This window comes from Mastigoproctus giganteus, chromosome 11, assembly GCF_048544385.1.
Source record: "Mastigoproctus giganteus isolate SK-2022 chromosome 11, ASM4854438v1, whole genome shotgun sequence".
NCBI classification, from domain to species: domain Eukaryota; kingdom Metazoa; phylum Arthropoda; class Arachnida; order Uropygi; family Thelyphonidae; genus Mastigoproctus; species Mastigoproctus giganteus.
Window position 1 is genome coordinate 21,262,906 of NC_143585.1, and position 16,666 is coordinate 21,279,571.

General features: G+C 39.0%; 1 protein-coding gene across 1 annotated transcript in view; it reads left to right on the forward strand.

Annotated features, from left to right (window-relative positions):
• LOC150077763 (solute carrier family 35 member F3-like) overlaps window positions 1–16,666 on the forward strand; it is an 88,920-nt gene that overhangs the window by 66,186 nt on the left and 6,068 nt on the right. Inside the window, exons 2-5 of the mRNA XM_090384729.1 lie at window positions 1,726–2,101; window positions 14,198–14,417; window positions 14,667–14,795; window positions 14,944–15,133. Of these exons, the coding sequence (XP_090240855.1) occupies window positions 1,726–2,101; window positions 14,198–14,417; window positions 14,667–14,795; window positions 14,944–15,133 (915 nt within the window). The remainder of the gene's footprint in view (window positions 1–1,725; window positions 2,102–14,197; window positions 14,418–14,666; window positions 14,796–14,943; window positions 15,134–16,666) is intronic.

Here is a 16,666-nt window from a genome sequence, read left to right on the forward strand (position 1 = left end):
AGACGTTACACTGCTGGCTTGTCGATTCGTGAAATTGGTAACAGCCTGCACCACACAAAATCAATTGGCAGTGATTGATCACCAAGTCGAAGTGTGATGGTACTAGCATCGTCCAGAACAGAGCAGTCCTAAGCAATTTGGAAGCTCTCTGGGCTAATAACGTAACGTTCCTTCTTTATAGTTATTGGAATACAATAACTATACTTCATTGACCAGCCCACAGCACTAACCTTAACCCCAAAGAAAACCTTTGTGACGAATCGGACCAACGTGCTCTCAATCAGTGGCTGAATTGACGCTGTGTTAAAGGAGGACCAAAATACTGCCTTCTTGTTATCCAAAATTAGTTCGGTCTTTATCGACGATGACACATAGGCCAAAGGTGAGCTGGCAGGTCATTAAATATCGCATCAATAGGTTTGTCGAAACATACGATATGGTTATTTTTGGAAATGCAAATTTGTTTTCATATGATTGGATATAAAGTCACACTAATCCTTTTTCCAGGAGGTTTTAGGATCAGTTGTTTATATTACCATGCTTCTGTTGTGTGGTTTTAATGAGGTTAGCTTTATCTTTGGTTGGCCTTATTTCAGTCATATCATTAGCAGTTTTATAATCTTGACTCTGCCAGCCATGCCATGCATGACTTCTCTACAAATTACGTTTACTTTAATCAGCAACTATGATGGTTAAGCCTCACAAAAATTTTCATTAGCGTTTACAGTGGAATTGCAAACGCATCGCGTGTCCTCAAATGATGAAGTTTGTTGTTGGAACCCACCTGAGGGCAAGCAACCATTACGAATAACTTTACACTATTCAATATTGACACCTCACACGTGAGAACATGGTTAGCGTTCCCGCGAGCCAGCTGAACTGGTTCACATCCCAAAAGGTAACCCCGAACGATAAATTACCTTTAATTCCGAGTTACAAATATCGAATAAATGACAAGCAAATACCAACCATGAATAAGCGTGCAACAGCTAACCATATTGGATTTTTATTCAACTGCTAGACGCCTCAATCAATGTCAAAACTCTCCCAGAAAGAATCTGTTCTAAAAGCATTGAATGCCTTTATGATTCCCCCCACCCCTCGCTGCGGATCTTCCTCCTTAATGGTTGTTCCCATTGTTGCTGGTCGTCAATCAATACGACTGTTTCGACAAACACCGTGATAGTTGAAATTTAATACCCGGTTACGTCATCGCTTACGTCAGCACTGTCATTAAAATTCCGAGCTACCGCTCGAATTCTCATGGCGCTGTTTGACAGAATGGAAAGTGAAATACGTTGCGTGCTTTTGAAACAATAGTTAGGAAAATATGGGGGACATATCTAGGCCATCTTATGAATCCAATAATTTTATTTAAGACAAGAATTTAAATCTCCAGAGAAAAGAGTTTTGATTGGTGCGAGTGGAATTCCTACCACGATAATTAAGATGGTTATTTCATTAGTGGAAAGAGGGGAGAAAGTATCTGCAAATGGTGCATTTGAACAATGGAATTTGGTCGCGTGAACTTTGCCATAATTAGACATGCGGAGAGTTTCTGTTTAAATATGGGAAGCGCCTTTCTGATACAAGGTTCAGCTTACTATAATCGATTTTTCTGCTGGTTTGTATCTTCTCGGTATTCAATAACCTTTATTGAGTTACTAAGTGTCATTGTCTTTGAATATCCATAGGACTAATTTTTATTATTGTTTTTAATTGCAGCAGACAACAATCCCGACAACCAAGATCCACAGCCACGTCCTCCCAAAAAGAAGTGTTGCACGAGTCGTGCCAAACACACCGTAGTCGGATTCTTTTTGACGATCACCGTCGCTTCCACATGGGTTGCAGCCGCCCATCTGCTCAAGTCCACGTACGTAACAAACATTCGACCTCTCTCTGAAGGGCTTCCCAACTCAACGTTTCAGTCATCAGGGGTCACCACGCTACGTCCGCCAAGCGTCAGTTCTGTAACGTACAACGCGCCATTTTTCACCACTTGGTTTTGCACAACTTGGAACAGTTTTTTCTTTCCCATCTACCTTTGCGGTCGGCTGTGCAAAAGATTCAGGAAGACCAACGCCAGGAGGGTGTTTCTGTGAGTACAGAAATCTTATTTCTTTTTTAATAATTATTTAAAAATGACATACTCTTTAATTATGAATATGGTATTCAGTTTGGTAAACCATCACTACACATCTAAAAATTTCATACACCAAAGTACTTTTCGGAAAGAGTTGGGGTTCGAAAAATTGATGATACTGAATTCACTATCCAGTAATTATGTCATATAATTAAATGAAATGAAATTATATGTATTTCAAAAATGCACATACACTGAGTTCGCTTCGCATTAGCAAGATCTACCTAATACCTCGTGGGGCCATCTTTTGCCCTTAATACAGCCGTAAACGTCTTGGCATGGACTCCACAAGTTGTTGCATGGTGTCCAGTGTTAACTCTATATTATCACGTGAATGGTCATAGCATCGAATATCCTTTTCTAATTGGTTCCAAAAATGCTTAACTGGGTTGAGATCGGATGAGTTGCCAGCCTTGGATGCCACAGAATTCATTGTTATTTCCTGAAACCAGTAACCTGCTGGGCCTTGTGGTATGGCGCATTGTCTTGCTAATATACACCGGAGTTGCTTGGATACACTGTCAACATTAACCTATATGAGCTTCAGGCACATAGTCCATGGTGAAAACGTGAAGTGGTGCCACCTTCTCTTCCAGTGTGATTTATACAGTGACTTCAAATCTAGTCTTCTGTTCAAATCTTTTCCCGGGTCAGGAGCCGCTTCTTCTCCAGGACCAACATAAATTCTCTGTTCTACAAACTTTTGCTGTTGAGTTTTTAAATGCAGGAAAGTACAATAATGTGCCATGATATAAATATTAATGTGAATGCCAATACTGTCCTCAATGATGGTGCAAAAAATAATGTTACCACTATTAATAATTAATTTTCATTTGCTATCTTTAAACCTATCTTGCTGTCTTTAAGCTCTATTGATGAGTTTTAAGTTTTGTAAATAGTGCTTCTTAGATGTATGAGAAAAGGATGTGAAGTTCTGTTGACGGGGCCCTTTAGAAGATAAGTTTTTTTTTGTTTGTTTGTTTGTTTTATATAATACACCATGGATTTCCCCCCTCTCTGTATGGGTCCCCTAGAGAATATTTCTTCGCCTGGTATAGCACTATTTTTCTATGGGTAGGGTTTGTCTCAAAAATTAGACCCAGAGAGTTCAGCCCACCTTCTCGTAGTATGGACGAATACTCAGAAGCTTCCAGGTGGTAACTGAGTTCATCAATCTTTCTTGAGACGTATTCTAACTTTATAGGAACTAATTATAATTCTGCTATGCGGGAAAAGAGACAGGACTATCAGCAGCAGCAGTTTAAGGGTAGGTGAATGGGAAAGTTGGATCGCTGGACAGAGAAGAATAAGTGCGTGCTGTAGGCGTTCTGAACTATGTTTATGGAACAGGATTAGCGCTCTTAGATAAATATGGAGTGTTAAATAAGTTATGACGTCATATGGTTAAAAATGAGATTTTTATTTATACAGTGTTGCATTAGATTTTGAAAAATTCTCCAAATTTTATTGCTGGATATTCTGTCTTATATCTTAGCTTTATCTTATATGTTTCAGGAGATTAAATTGTTTTAAAGTCGTCTTAAGTCGGGCTTAAAATCGTTCGTGTACTATAGCAAGTTTGTAAATAGGAACGAATGATCACGAAAAGGGTAACAGATAGAACACCTCCAAGTGGTATATTTCTTGGTATGATGGTCGTGAGAAACGAGTGTACAAATTCTGCTTGAGGATTGACAGTATACACTGTCCTATCATTAATACCCAGACATCGGAATTTTTATGGGCCGTTTTCACAACGTGGCCGAGTTAGTCGGTCTCAGGCGAGGACAGCGTGGATTTTTCTCTTGGAAACTCGGGTTTTTCGTCCAGACAAACGTGTAAAAAGAAAGATAACTTGAGGTGGAAATGTAATACTAATGTGATTTCAATTACTTATGGACTTCAACTAGCAAAATGTCCATCTACTCTCCAAAGACGGTCTTAGATGCACACTCGGATGCGCTCCTGCATCCGAAAGTGCCTTTTTGAGGGGGGCATCAAAACACAAAAATCTTCGTCTGACACGTGCTTGGGTGGGACATGACCATCAATGGAGGGGTGTCTGGATATTAATGGTAGGGCAGTTTACTTCTTGCAATCCTTGTGTGATTTGTAATGACGGCTAGTAAAGTCAAGATTTCTGCTATTTTCTCTCTTTATTGAATTTCTCTGTCTCTATTTGTTCTCCTGTTCCCCCTCCCCCTTCAGTTTGTGTTTGTTGCTACCAGAGAAACTTCCATTATTTCTTTTCTCTGTGAGAGAAGAATGCACACGCTCTTTTCTGATATATGAAATTTGCTGTTTGCAAACTTGATTTCCCGTTCCTTGTATTCTGCGAGTGGACAGTGAGTTGAGCATAAATCCTATTAGTCTGCAGTTCCTCTACTGGTCTATTCTATTTGCGTGAGAGCGCCCTCTTCTATTAACTCAAGAGCGTTCGTCGCATAGTTTCTTCAGCGCTCTTCCAAGCCTTTCTTCTGGAATTTGTCTACTTTATCACTGTCAAATTCAGCTGTGCAGTTGACACCTACTGCGTTTGGTCTGGATGTTTCTGCTAATCCTCCTTTTTAAAGTAACTCAATAAGCTCTGTGTTTGCTGTTAAGAATATGAGCTCCTGGATACGTAGGAGAATTTTCATTTCTACACGGATATTGTATAATTACCATATAATATGCTATATTTATAAAAAGAATGTACAGAATGGTTATAAAGTCCTCCCCCACTTTTAAAAATTAATAATTTGAAAATAATATCGAAAAATGGTCTTTTGCATTGTAATCAGCACATGAGGGAGTTGTTTAAACTATAAAAAAAAATCATCGGGGGGGGGGACGAACGATTTGCCCATTGCAATAAACAAATCAAACTTTGCGTTCGTTAAGAATGAGGGGTCGTAGAATTGTAGTGTTTGATGGCCATGATCTTATTCTTCATCATTAACATACACTGCTTGACAAAATTAACAGAACGTGTAGAAAACGTGGTGTAACAATTGCAGCTTGCGATGAAGCCGGACAAAATTTGGTATGGTGGTGTAGCGTAGAATAACGATGAAATGAGGAGACAGCGAGAAACTTCAGACAGGTATAAGGGACATTTATAGAGGTTGTATACAAATTACCAAAAGGTCACATTACAGAAGTCGATACAAGATGCTCGAAAATATGGTCACATGCTGCCTATAAGGCGTTCCAGAGTGTCGAAACAGATCACGGTTGTTGAGTGTTCATACGCCTCACTTTCCGTTCCAAAACATCCCTCAATACAATCAATTTTATTGGATTAAAGTCAGGCGAATTTGGAGGCCAATCAAGATAGCATACCTGTGTTCCTCCAATCACTCGGTCACAGTGCAGGCGCGATGACATGGCTCATTATCGCACTAGAAGATCCCGTTTCTCTAGGAGAAAAAATGCAACATGGAGGGTGCACATGGTCTCCTAAGAGCAGCCAGTAGACTCACCAGTGAAACGTTCGTCCATACGCACCAGGGGTTCTAGTTCTTACCGGTTCCCCTCCATTTGCCTGGACAGCGGGCATCATGCACGATGGGTAAATGGGCTCGTGTTGCTTGCGTCACACACGCAGGCGTCCTTCGGCGTGTTGCACCACATATTTGGACTCGTCTGACCAGCATACTTGTTTCCAATCCTCCAGTGTCTAACCAGCGTGTTGTTGATACCACAGCATTCGCCAACGACGATGATCAGCAGGTATCTCTTGGGTCGTTTGCTGTGGAACTCCATACGTCTGAGTGTGTGGGGGTGCATCGTCATCATTGTTCTTACATTCCCAATATTGTATTGCGATGTCATCTGTCGAAGAGCGATCAGTCGTTGAGCCAGTACAACGCGCTACACCCTTCGCTTACCACGAACTACCTTGCGTAATCCTTTACAGTTCTATCGGTAAAGGTGGTTTGACCCGTTCGTCACCATCCTTAACCATAGTGGACCCTGAGCAACCGACGAGATTTTGGGCGTTAGCAGAAAGAGGCAAGGGGCAGAAAGAGTTGGAAGGTCGAAATCTGAATGTTATTTGGATACATTCTAGGTAAATTCTTGAAGAAGATAGACGGGTGAGCTGGGTAGTTTTTTTTTTTTTGGTTGATGTTCTATAAGCTTGCTTTCTTGCATTTATTCTTCCAACCAGCGCATGGCTATGAACCGAACATCATAACGAATGCTTCATCTACAGTATATTGAATATTGATAGTCTATGTGATATGGTTTAAAAAATAAATAAATAAAATAATAACTGCCGGATTTCTATCAGTCCGATTTTAATAAAATTTCGAAAGGCTCAGCTTCCAGTCTACTGGAAGTCCAGTTATTACATGCGGACAGACGAACAGACAATGAAATAATAATTATCGGATTATATTGGTCCAATTTTAATGGCACTTGGGATGGCTCTACAAATCTTTGTGAAAGGCAAAAATACAAAATTTAATAACTTAAATAATTTTATTTAAAATAAAAAGTATTAAAATCATTAAAATACAAAATTACAGGCATACCTCGAATAACGAATAGGATGCGTTCCACGAAATTACTTCGTTAAGCGAAACTTCGTTTTCAGAGGTAAAAATACTATGGCCAGAATAGGGATACGTTCCTACGTAAAGAAAATGAAAAGCTTTTTTTTCGAACAAAGAAAAGTTTTATTAAATAAACATTCAACTTACATACAAAGTGAAATCACATTTTAAAATATGAGTCTAAAGTTGATTGCTTATGCTTTTTTTCTCTTTGATTTAACAATTGCCTATACGGAGTTATTGCATTTAACACTGATCGCTTAACAATAAAACTTCTTCCTAAATCAGGATCATTTTCACTAAAAAAATTTAAACGTTTTCAATGTCATTTAAGCAGCTTTTTAAATCTTTGTTTGTTAACACTTTTTCGGCAGGAACTTCTTTAACTTCGTCTTCATTATCTTTGTCTACGTTGCTAACAAGGTTTTCTAAATCTTCCACTGAAAAACCATCATCTTCTGCATTCAATAAATTTCTAACATCCTCTTCATCGACATTTTCGAAACCTATTGATTGAGCCATCTGGATAACTTCATTTCTAATTTCTTGGATGCTATTTTCTTCTTCTAGTACAACTTCTGGCCATATTTTGCGCCAAACTCCATTTAAGCATTTCTTAGTGACTTCTTTCCAAGAACTATCAATGTTTTCAATTGCCTTTTTAATGGTGTAGTTTTTCCAAAAAGTTTTAACTGTCATTTCCTCTTTATCCTCTAGTTCAGTTAAACTGCTTAATGTTCGACGCAGATAATAAGCTTTAAATGATGCTATCACACCCTGATCCAATGGTTGAATCAGAGAAGTTGTGTTTGCTGGAAGAAACACAACTTTGACAGGAATGCATGTGTCCAACGTGTTAAGATCAGTAGGATGTCCCGGAGCATTGTCTAACAACAAAAGAGCTTTTTCTTCAAAGTTGTTTTTTTTGACAATACCGTTTTACTCCAGGACAAAAGTGGTTAACAAACCAATCAGTAAATAACTCCTTGGTAACCCACGCTTTTCTATTTGCTTTCCATATTACAGGTAAATTCATTTTTATGTTACCTTTTAACGCCCTCGGATTTTCTGAATGGTAAACTAATAACAATTTTAATTTATAATCGCCAGAGGTATTTGATCGAAAGAGTAACATCAAACGGTCTTTGGCTGCTTTGAACCCAGCAGCTGGTTTTTCTTCAATAGAAATGAAACTTTTTGTTGGTAGCCGTTTCCAGAACATACCGCTTTCGTCAACACTGAACACCAAATTTGGTGGAAAATTTTCACGTTCAATTATTTCCTTTAGTTTTTCTGAAAACTTATTTGCGGCTTCTCCTGTTAATTTTACACTATGAACCCTGGCCCGTTTTTTAAATTTCTCGAACCAACCACGAGAAGCCCAAAAGGTTTCCGTAATTTCGTCAGTTTGTTTAGATTTCAGGTGATTAAACTGGAATATTTTTTTTATGTTAAATGGGGCTTGAAATTGCGGACTTCGTTATATCGAAGCTTCGTTATCAGAGGTAACGTTAACCGAGGTATGCCTGTATTAATAAAAAGTTATTATATAAGGGAGAAAAAAAAAGAAGAAGAAAATAAAAGAAATAATAAATTTAGGCTTTCTATTAGTTCGATTTTAATGAAATTTGTACTGGCTTTAAAATTCCTTTTAAAAGGCCCAAATATAAAATTTCATGAAAATCCTAATAATCCCTCCGCCTAAATCCTAAGATATGTATGCTGTTCACTCTATAATAAATAGATGATGTAATATTGACAATATAAAACGCCCTCTATCGGTCATTTATCAGAATTATTATTGTAATAATTACTTTGTACTTATGCTCGATTGGGGCCCAACTAGAATATAAGCACAACCACGTACAGTATCTTTAAAGATACTCTAATAACATTATTTGGTTGTAGTTATGCTGGTGGTAGTGCACGAACGTTTAGAGAATTCAAAACCAGTTAATTATTGCACGATTTAATATTTATGTTTATTTATTAATGCAACACAGAATAACTCTAAATTAGACAGCACAAATACAGATAGCTACTTGCAAAACTGCAGTAATTCTATCACCTTACATTGTAAAATAGTATTTTGAAAATCTTACCTCACTGAACTGTTAAATGGTATTCTCTAGGAGGAGTCTTAAACTAACTCTGTTATATTTAAAAATATTATAAAACTTACTCGTAAAAACGTTTCTATTTAAGTATAATTCAACAAAAATACAATAATTAATTTGAAATCGAAAAAACTGGATGATCAATGCGAAATACTGTGTCAGCATCAACTGCTGTTGGACTACAGACTGATCTTGTTGACAAAGTTGACACCGACAGTTATATGACCAGCTGAGTGCGATTAAATCTGTACAATTAAATTTAGACTATGCATAAATATGCGTAACATAATCCCCTTTCACCTTTTATTTTCGCAAATAACGGACACCTACTGCTGGCGCAGTAATGCAGGTGTTCTGATTGCGAGGCCACCGATGCTGCAATGCGATGATTCCATCTGCGAAGAAAGTTTTCACCTGGGCCTCCAGGAAAGCATCCACTACGGAAATGACGTCACTGTTCTTGGGAAAAATGAACTCCAGCCAGGTATTTTTTTCAAATTAGGAAATAGATGAAATGTCCGATGATGAAATGTCAAATGGGGAATAGTTCCAATATTTCAAAGCTTTGTTCATGCAGTGCAGCTGTGGCAATGGCACACTTGTGAGCAGGTACAGTGTCCTGGTGGAACAATACACCTTTGTTGAGTTTTCCTCCGCGTTTGTCTTTGACATTTTCGAGCCAATGCCCTACAAGATCTATCGTAATATGTCCCTGTAATTGTTTGGCCTTTTTGAAGGTAATTCGCTAATAATACTCCATCAACATCTCAAAAAACCGCGATGCTATCATCTTGCTAGAAGAAGGAATCGACAATTGCTTTGGAGAAGAAGAGCTGCGTTTCCACAATAAAATTTGGTAGATGTGCTTGAAAACTATACAAATGTTCACTTGACTTGACAACTCTTGTGCGTTTTTGATCTACTGTCAGAAACTTTGGGACCCATCCTGCTGACATCTTTTTCGTAGCGAGAACCTCTGTTATTATGTGGTGCGTACATTCAGATGAGATGCCCAAGATGCTCGCGATATACCGAATTATCTCTCATCCATCACCAGATAATGCACTGTGTCAACAACTGTTAACACCGTGTCAACAATTGTTAACAGGAGAGACTGCTTCTAGAGGGATGGGATACACTTAAATAGAAAGGGTGCAAGAATATTTGCTGATGCTATCGAGGCAGTGTTAGGTGGGTCGGAAAACTGATAGCTTGGGGGAATACAAGGACTAATAGTTTAACAGTAGCCGTAGGCAGAGGTGAAGGTGATTCTTGCATAACTTCTATTAGAATAAGTAGCGACCTGGAGCGAGGGGTGTTGGGGGTTTCAGGGACGGATGGCAGTCATGCTGAAATAGGTGGGTATATGGGATGTGTTAGGGTAACTAGGAATAGGAATAGGAGCATGTATGCTTGCATGTATACCAATGCTAGAAGTATAGTAAATAAATTTGATGAATTTGAAGTGTTGGTCAAGACATCAAAGGCGGATATTGTTGGGATAGCAGAGATGTGACACAGATATAAGGAATGCAGAACTGGAATTTGGGGAGTACAGTGTGTACAGAAAGGATAGACAGGATAGAAAGGCAGGAGGTGTTATGCTATTAATTAAGAAAAACATAAAATCAAAAGAAGTGCATCCAGTTGATATAGATGAACAGTGCACTGTTGAGTCAGTTTGGTGTGGCATAAGCACTGCGAAAGCAAAAATAAGAGTAGGAGTGTGTTATAGGCCTAATGACTCAAATGAGTACAATGAACAATTATACAGAGAAATAGAGTGGGCCAGTAAATCAGAATGTCTTACAATGGGGGATTTTAACTTCCCAGATATTGACTGGAATTTGTGGGTTGGTCACTCACACACTAGTCAGACTTTTGTGGATTTATTGGATGATTGTTTTCTGCAGCAGCATGTTCGAGAGGCAACCAGAGAAAGTAATACTCTTGATCTGGTTATCAGCAGTGATCATTCGTGTATTAAGAATTTGCAGATAAAGGAACCACTAGGTGGCAGTGATCACAGTGTGCTGAAGTGGGATTTACTCAAAGAGGTAACTACCGTCAGGGGTAAAGAAAAGGGTTTTTGCTTCCGTAAAGGGGAGTACAGTGGTCTCCGACAGTTTTTAAATTCTGTACAGTGGGATCAATTGACGATGTTACCAAGAGTAAATTCTAAGTGGGAAGCATTCAAGGAATTAATCGTGGATGCTACTAAAAGTTTCATACCTATTAAGAAATATTATTCAAGATTTAGAAGATTTAGAGACTCGTAATAGAGAAGAAAAATGCATGGGATGCATATAAATTATCAGGTGACGCAGAAGCCTGTGGCAGATATAAGCTAGTCTGTAATCAGGTCACAAAAGAGGTTAGGCAGGCGAAGGCAGATTACGAGAACTCCTTGGCAAAAGATGCTAAGAAAAACAGCAAGGATTTCTTTACTTATATAAACTCTAAAAGGAAGGGGATAAATCTGATTGGTCCACTTGACATCGATGGTTCGACTGTTGATGATCCTGCTCAGATAGCAAACAAACTGAATGAGTATTTTGCATCTACATTCACACAAGAGGAGTTATTAAGGTATGAAAATGGCAGAAGGTTACCAAATTGTAGCAGGATACTTAATGATTTTGTAATAACTGAGAGCAAAGTGGAGGAGAAATTGTTGAAGTTAAACATAAGAAAAGCACCTGGGGTGGATGGGATCTATCCAGTTATATTAAAGGAGGCGGCAAAGCAACTAAGCAAACCCTTAGCCATAATTATGAGAGCATCCTTGGACTCGGGAGGTTCCCACGGACTGGAGATGTGCAAATGTATCCCCAATTCCCAAAAGGGGATCGAAGGGTGACACGAGTAATTACAGACCAGTTAGTTTAACTTCTGTTCCAGGTAAAATAATGGAGTCACTGGTTAAAGATGCATTGCAGGATCATTTAGACAAGACTGCAGCAATAATTGAGACACAGCATGGGTTTGATAAGGGAAAGTCTTGTCTGACAAATTTGATAGGATATTATGATGTGGTTACAAAGGATGCAAAAAATAAATTTTAATATCATATATTTGGATTTCAGGAAAGCTTTTGACACTGTTGCGCATGAAAGACTATTGTACAAATTGGAGCAGAATGGTATTAAGGGTAAGTTGCTACAATGGATAAAAGGATTGTTAAATGGGAGAAGACAGAGGGTGGTAATCATGCTCTTCGTGGACTAATGTTATTAGTGGAGTCCCACAGGGTTCGGTGTTAGGTCCACTGTTGTTTTGTATATTTATCAATGATATTGATGAAGGTATATCAGGCTTAATGTCGAAGTTTGCAGATGATACAAAGGTTGGCAGGGTTGTTAATGACAGTAATGGCAGTGTGCTACTGCAACAGGATCTAGATAATTTGGGCTAAGAAATGGCAACTGAAGTTTAACCTTGACAAATGCAAAGTACTGCATATGGGTAGAAGTAACCCCAGAGAAACGTACCAACTGTGTGGTACTACACTTAAGGCGGTAGAAAATGAAAAAGATCTGGGAGTAATTGTGGAGGCAGATATGAAGTTTTCTGAGCAATGCAGACAGGCTGCCAGGGCAGGTAATGGGGTTTTGTCAATGATATATAGGAATTTTGCTAGCAGGGAGAAGGAGGTGATTGTCCCTCTGTATAAGGCAATGGTCACGCCTTGAGTACTGCCTTGAGTACTGTGTACAGGTCTGGAGGCCTCATTTTAGGAAGGATGTCGATTTACTTGAGCTTGTACAGAGAAGGGCAACAAGGTTGGTGAGGGGAATGAAGGGATCCTCTTACCAAGAGAGGCTTAAGTTCTGCAAATTGCAGTGGCTGGAGACTAGGCACCTGCGCGGTGATCTGATTGAGGTGTATAAGGCCTTGAATGGGTTGAGCACGCTGAATTCTGATGGGATCCTTCCACTTGTTCAGATTACGAACCTAAGGGGGCATAAATTCAAATTAAGGAAAGACAGATGTAGAATAGATGTGCGGAAATTTGCCTTTAGCCAGCGGGTGGTTAATTGCTGGAACAAACTTCCATCTGTCGTTGTGGAAGTTGATAGGTTGAATAAATTTAAGGAGGAACTGGACAGGCATTTGGAGGGAATGGTGTGATTTTTTTTTTTTTTTTTTTTGGCTGATGCTGCATAAGCTCATACACATGCTTTCTTGCATCACATGCCACTACTACTACTACTACTACTTCTGGGGTGATGGATATTGCAGGTTTTTCACAGTATGGGCATCATCCAGGCCCTCCCTTTCTCGTTTAAATTCTGCTGCCCGCTTCTTAACCATGGAATAGAAAGGGATATCCTCCTTTAGGATATCCTCCCCCAGTGAAGGGTTATCTTCCCCAATCATATCCCCATGATTTGTCTTTGGCGTTAGTTCTTTTTTTCCTGAATATTGGAAGAGGGCCATGTTCCTTCAATGGCATAACTTTGTTGAATTCAGGATTTGTAAAAAGATGTTATTGAAACTTGATGGGTTGCCTTTTGAAGTGTTATACATTTAAGTACAGAAATTTTTTACACTGTACCGCTATCCTTTCATACTCAGGCCACGAACATTTCAAATGTACCCATTTAAGCATATATATTAGAACTCAATACATTGTTTCAGTTATAATTAATAAATGATACTTTTATTTGTTGTTTTTTACATGAACAAATAAATTTATTATTTAATATTTCGTTTTGTAATTAGAATAATTAGCCCCAATAAAAAAATTTAAAAAAAAATTGATTCAAACTTCAGATTTTAATGTTGGATGGTCGGTTTAGATGGTTAATTTTTATTCCTACCATAGAAGAGAATATTTTCTTCAAACAGATCGGATGATGTGAGTAAAAAGAGACTGCCCATAACCTTATTTCCAATATCTGTCTATCCAACATAAATCTCTCAAGTTCAAATACTGTAGAATCTTCAGTTGTTCTCTGTAGCATCTAGAGAGATTCTACAGTTGGTAGAATCTCTGTCCTCCCTGCACCGGGTAGAAAAGACCTGGGTTCGAGTCCCTTCGATGAGGTGAGGAATTTTCATGAATCTTTTTCACAACCTAGTTGAGTTAGTCAGTCTTAGGCGATGGTAGCATGTTTTTTCTCCCGGAAACTTGGGTTTTTCGTCAGCAAACAGAAAATCGATCACAGAACCCATGCTCCTAAAACCCCACTACAACGACAACTATGAAATATTCCGATGAGGGAACTCTGAAACTGTTGGTCAACTTTCTAATGCACTACCTGAATTCAATAGTAATGCATCCTAATGGCAGTCCAATGTTTAAATAATATAAAATAGTGCAGTAATTTTAATCTGAATGACACCTATAAAATATTATTAACTCTTCGTATTAATTTCTTATTTTGCAGGGACAGTGTTCAGAGGTTCCAAGAAAAGGGATTTTCGCCCCTTCAGTTCTTTTCAAGATGTGTGTTCTTCAGTTTTTTGTGGGTTGTTTCCAATTATATGCTTGTCCATTCCCTCAGAATCTTGGACACAACAGATGTCGTTGCTCTACACTCTTCTAGCGTATCATTTGTTTATCTCCTTTCGTGGGTGGTGCTGCACGACCAGTTTGTTGGAATTAGGGTTAGTATGAACCCTTTTTTGCCTTCCTCTTCTAAATACTCTAAATGATATTTCTCTGTCAAACAGTGATTTTAAAAACCGGTGTTGAAAAATATTTATTTAATGAAATGATCCAATGGTCTCCATGGAACACAGAGACTATAGACTATTATTTTATTTACAATAGTGCACCGAGGCAACTCGTTGTGAATTGCCTCAATAATATGATATCGCTGCATTAACTATCTTTAACTGTGTTTCCTTTTATAGATTGTTGCTGTCATTCTCTGCAATACTGGGATTGCGCTGTTGGCTTATATGGATGGTGTGTCACGCACTTCGACACTAGGTGGCGTTGTTCTGGCTGCTTCCGCCGCAGCTGGTTCTGCTGTACACAAGGTGTGCCCTTTTTCAGTAAACAATCATTTCATCACTAAAATAGGACACAAAAACAATATTATTCACCATAAATAAATACTGGCACATTACTCAAACTTTTTATGTGGAAATTTGGATGATAAAACATTATAATTTAACTATTTTGCAGGTACTGTTCAAAAAGTTCATCGGAGATGTCACGTTTGGACAACTGTCTCTTTTCTTCACCTTGGTAGGACTCATGAATGTGCTGCTCCTCTGGCCAATTGGTATCACTTTATACTTCACCAGCGCCGAAACCATTATTTGGAGAAAGTTGCCATGGTTACCATTAGGTGGAGCTGCCATGCTTCTTCTAGGTGAGCTAAATGGACGTGCTGAATCAAATGCCTAGTGATTTTTATAAGGTTTAGTTAAAGAACTCGATATATTAAGGTGCATTCGAACAATCAGGATATTGTGTATACATGCACACACGTTCATGGGTACCAATAAACGCGAAGGTACACTACGCACCAAAATAAAGTTCCCTGAAACATAGGTTGTTATGCAATCAACATTGTTCAGTCGCGTTACTATTTTGTCTTTGTTATTGTTTAGGGGTTTCTTCTCGCATCAACTATCTTCGAGAGAACTTAAAATGCCACTGGAACATTATGAGCAACGAATGGAGTATATGTACTGCCCAGCCAAATCATTATGACCACCTTCTAATAGTGGGTATGTCCTCCCATTTCCGTCAGCACCACCACCATGTACCCTATAAGGCCTCAACGTTGCATGAAGTGTGTTGTACCATGCCGATAGGATTGCGTCCCATAAATCTACAATAGTCGGTGAGGAGGATCCAATGACGGATTGCAATCCCATACTGGGATTGCGATCTGTCAGTCCACGTAATCCTAGAGATTTCCTATGGGATTCATAGCTGGAGAATTCGGTCGTCTAGGTAGCACTTAGAAGTCACTTTCATGCTCGGTGAACCACTCTCGAACAATAACGGCAACGTGGCAGGCCTCAATATCCTGCTGGAGACACCTGTGCCATATGGGAAGACTGCCATGAATGGGTGTACTTGAATAGCCACAATGGACAGGTAGTTTTAAGCATTCAGAGTGCGGTCAAGGTGCAAGATTCCCAGCAAAACATCCCCCATACCAAAACACTGCCGCCACCTGCCTGATTCTGTTGGACCAAGACATCGGAGTTTGTCTTCTCAGTTTGTCGCCATACCCTCCATCTATCGACTATGTGGCATAGCAGGAAAAGCGATTCATCGAAAAGGCAATTTTTTTTTTCCAGTCGTCAAATCCAATGACTCCGTTCAGATACAAACTATAGGCGTCATTGGTTATGTGTATCAGTAAGCATGGATATCTTGATTGAGCATCTACTCTGGCGACCCATACGGAGGATGGCTCTTTGGATCGTGGTCTTGGAAATACAGCTGGTTGTCTCCTATACTTCATATGGACTACATATGGAATACTTCATATGGACTACATGCCATGAACCTGTAGTATTCACATTAATCAGTTCTCACCACGACACATGTGCCAGCAGGAGGAGAGGTAGCAGCCGATTGCTAAAACAACACGGAGGGTGGTTATAATGATTTGACTGGAATAATTGATTGGAATTTAACTGGAAGTCTAATTCAACATTAACAGGTTCTTTCTGTTTCAAAAATAAATATAAAATTTTCTGTTTATACTTAGGGACGACCACTTGTATTCTCTCTATCCTGTGTACTCCTCTGACCGGACAACGGGTCAGAGGAATACACAGGATAGAGAGAATACAAGAAATAGCACCATATTTAGCAGACACTGGCTTGAACTCCTGTTACTCAAGAACACGTGTACTCATACATGCTCGAGCCAGACCATTCG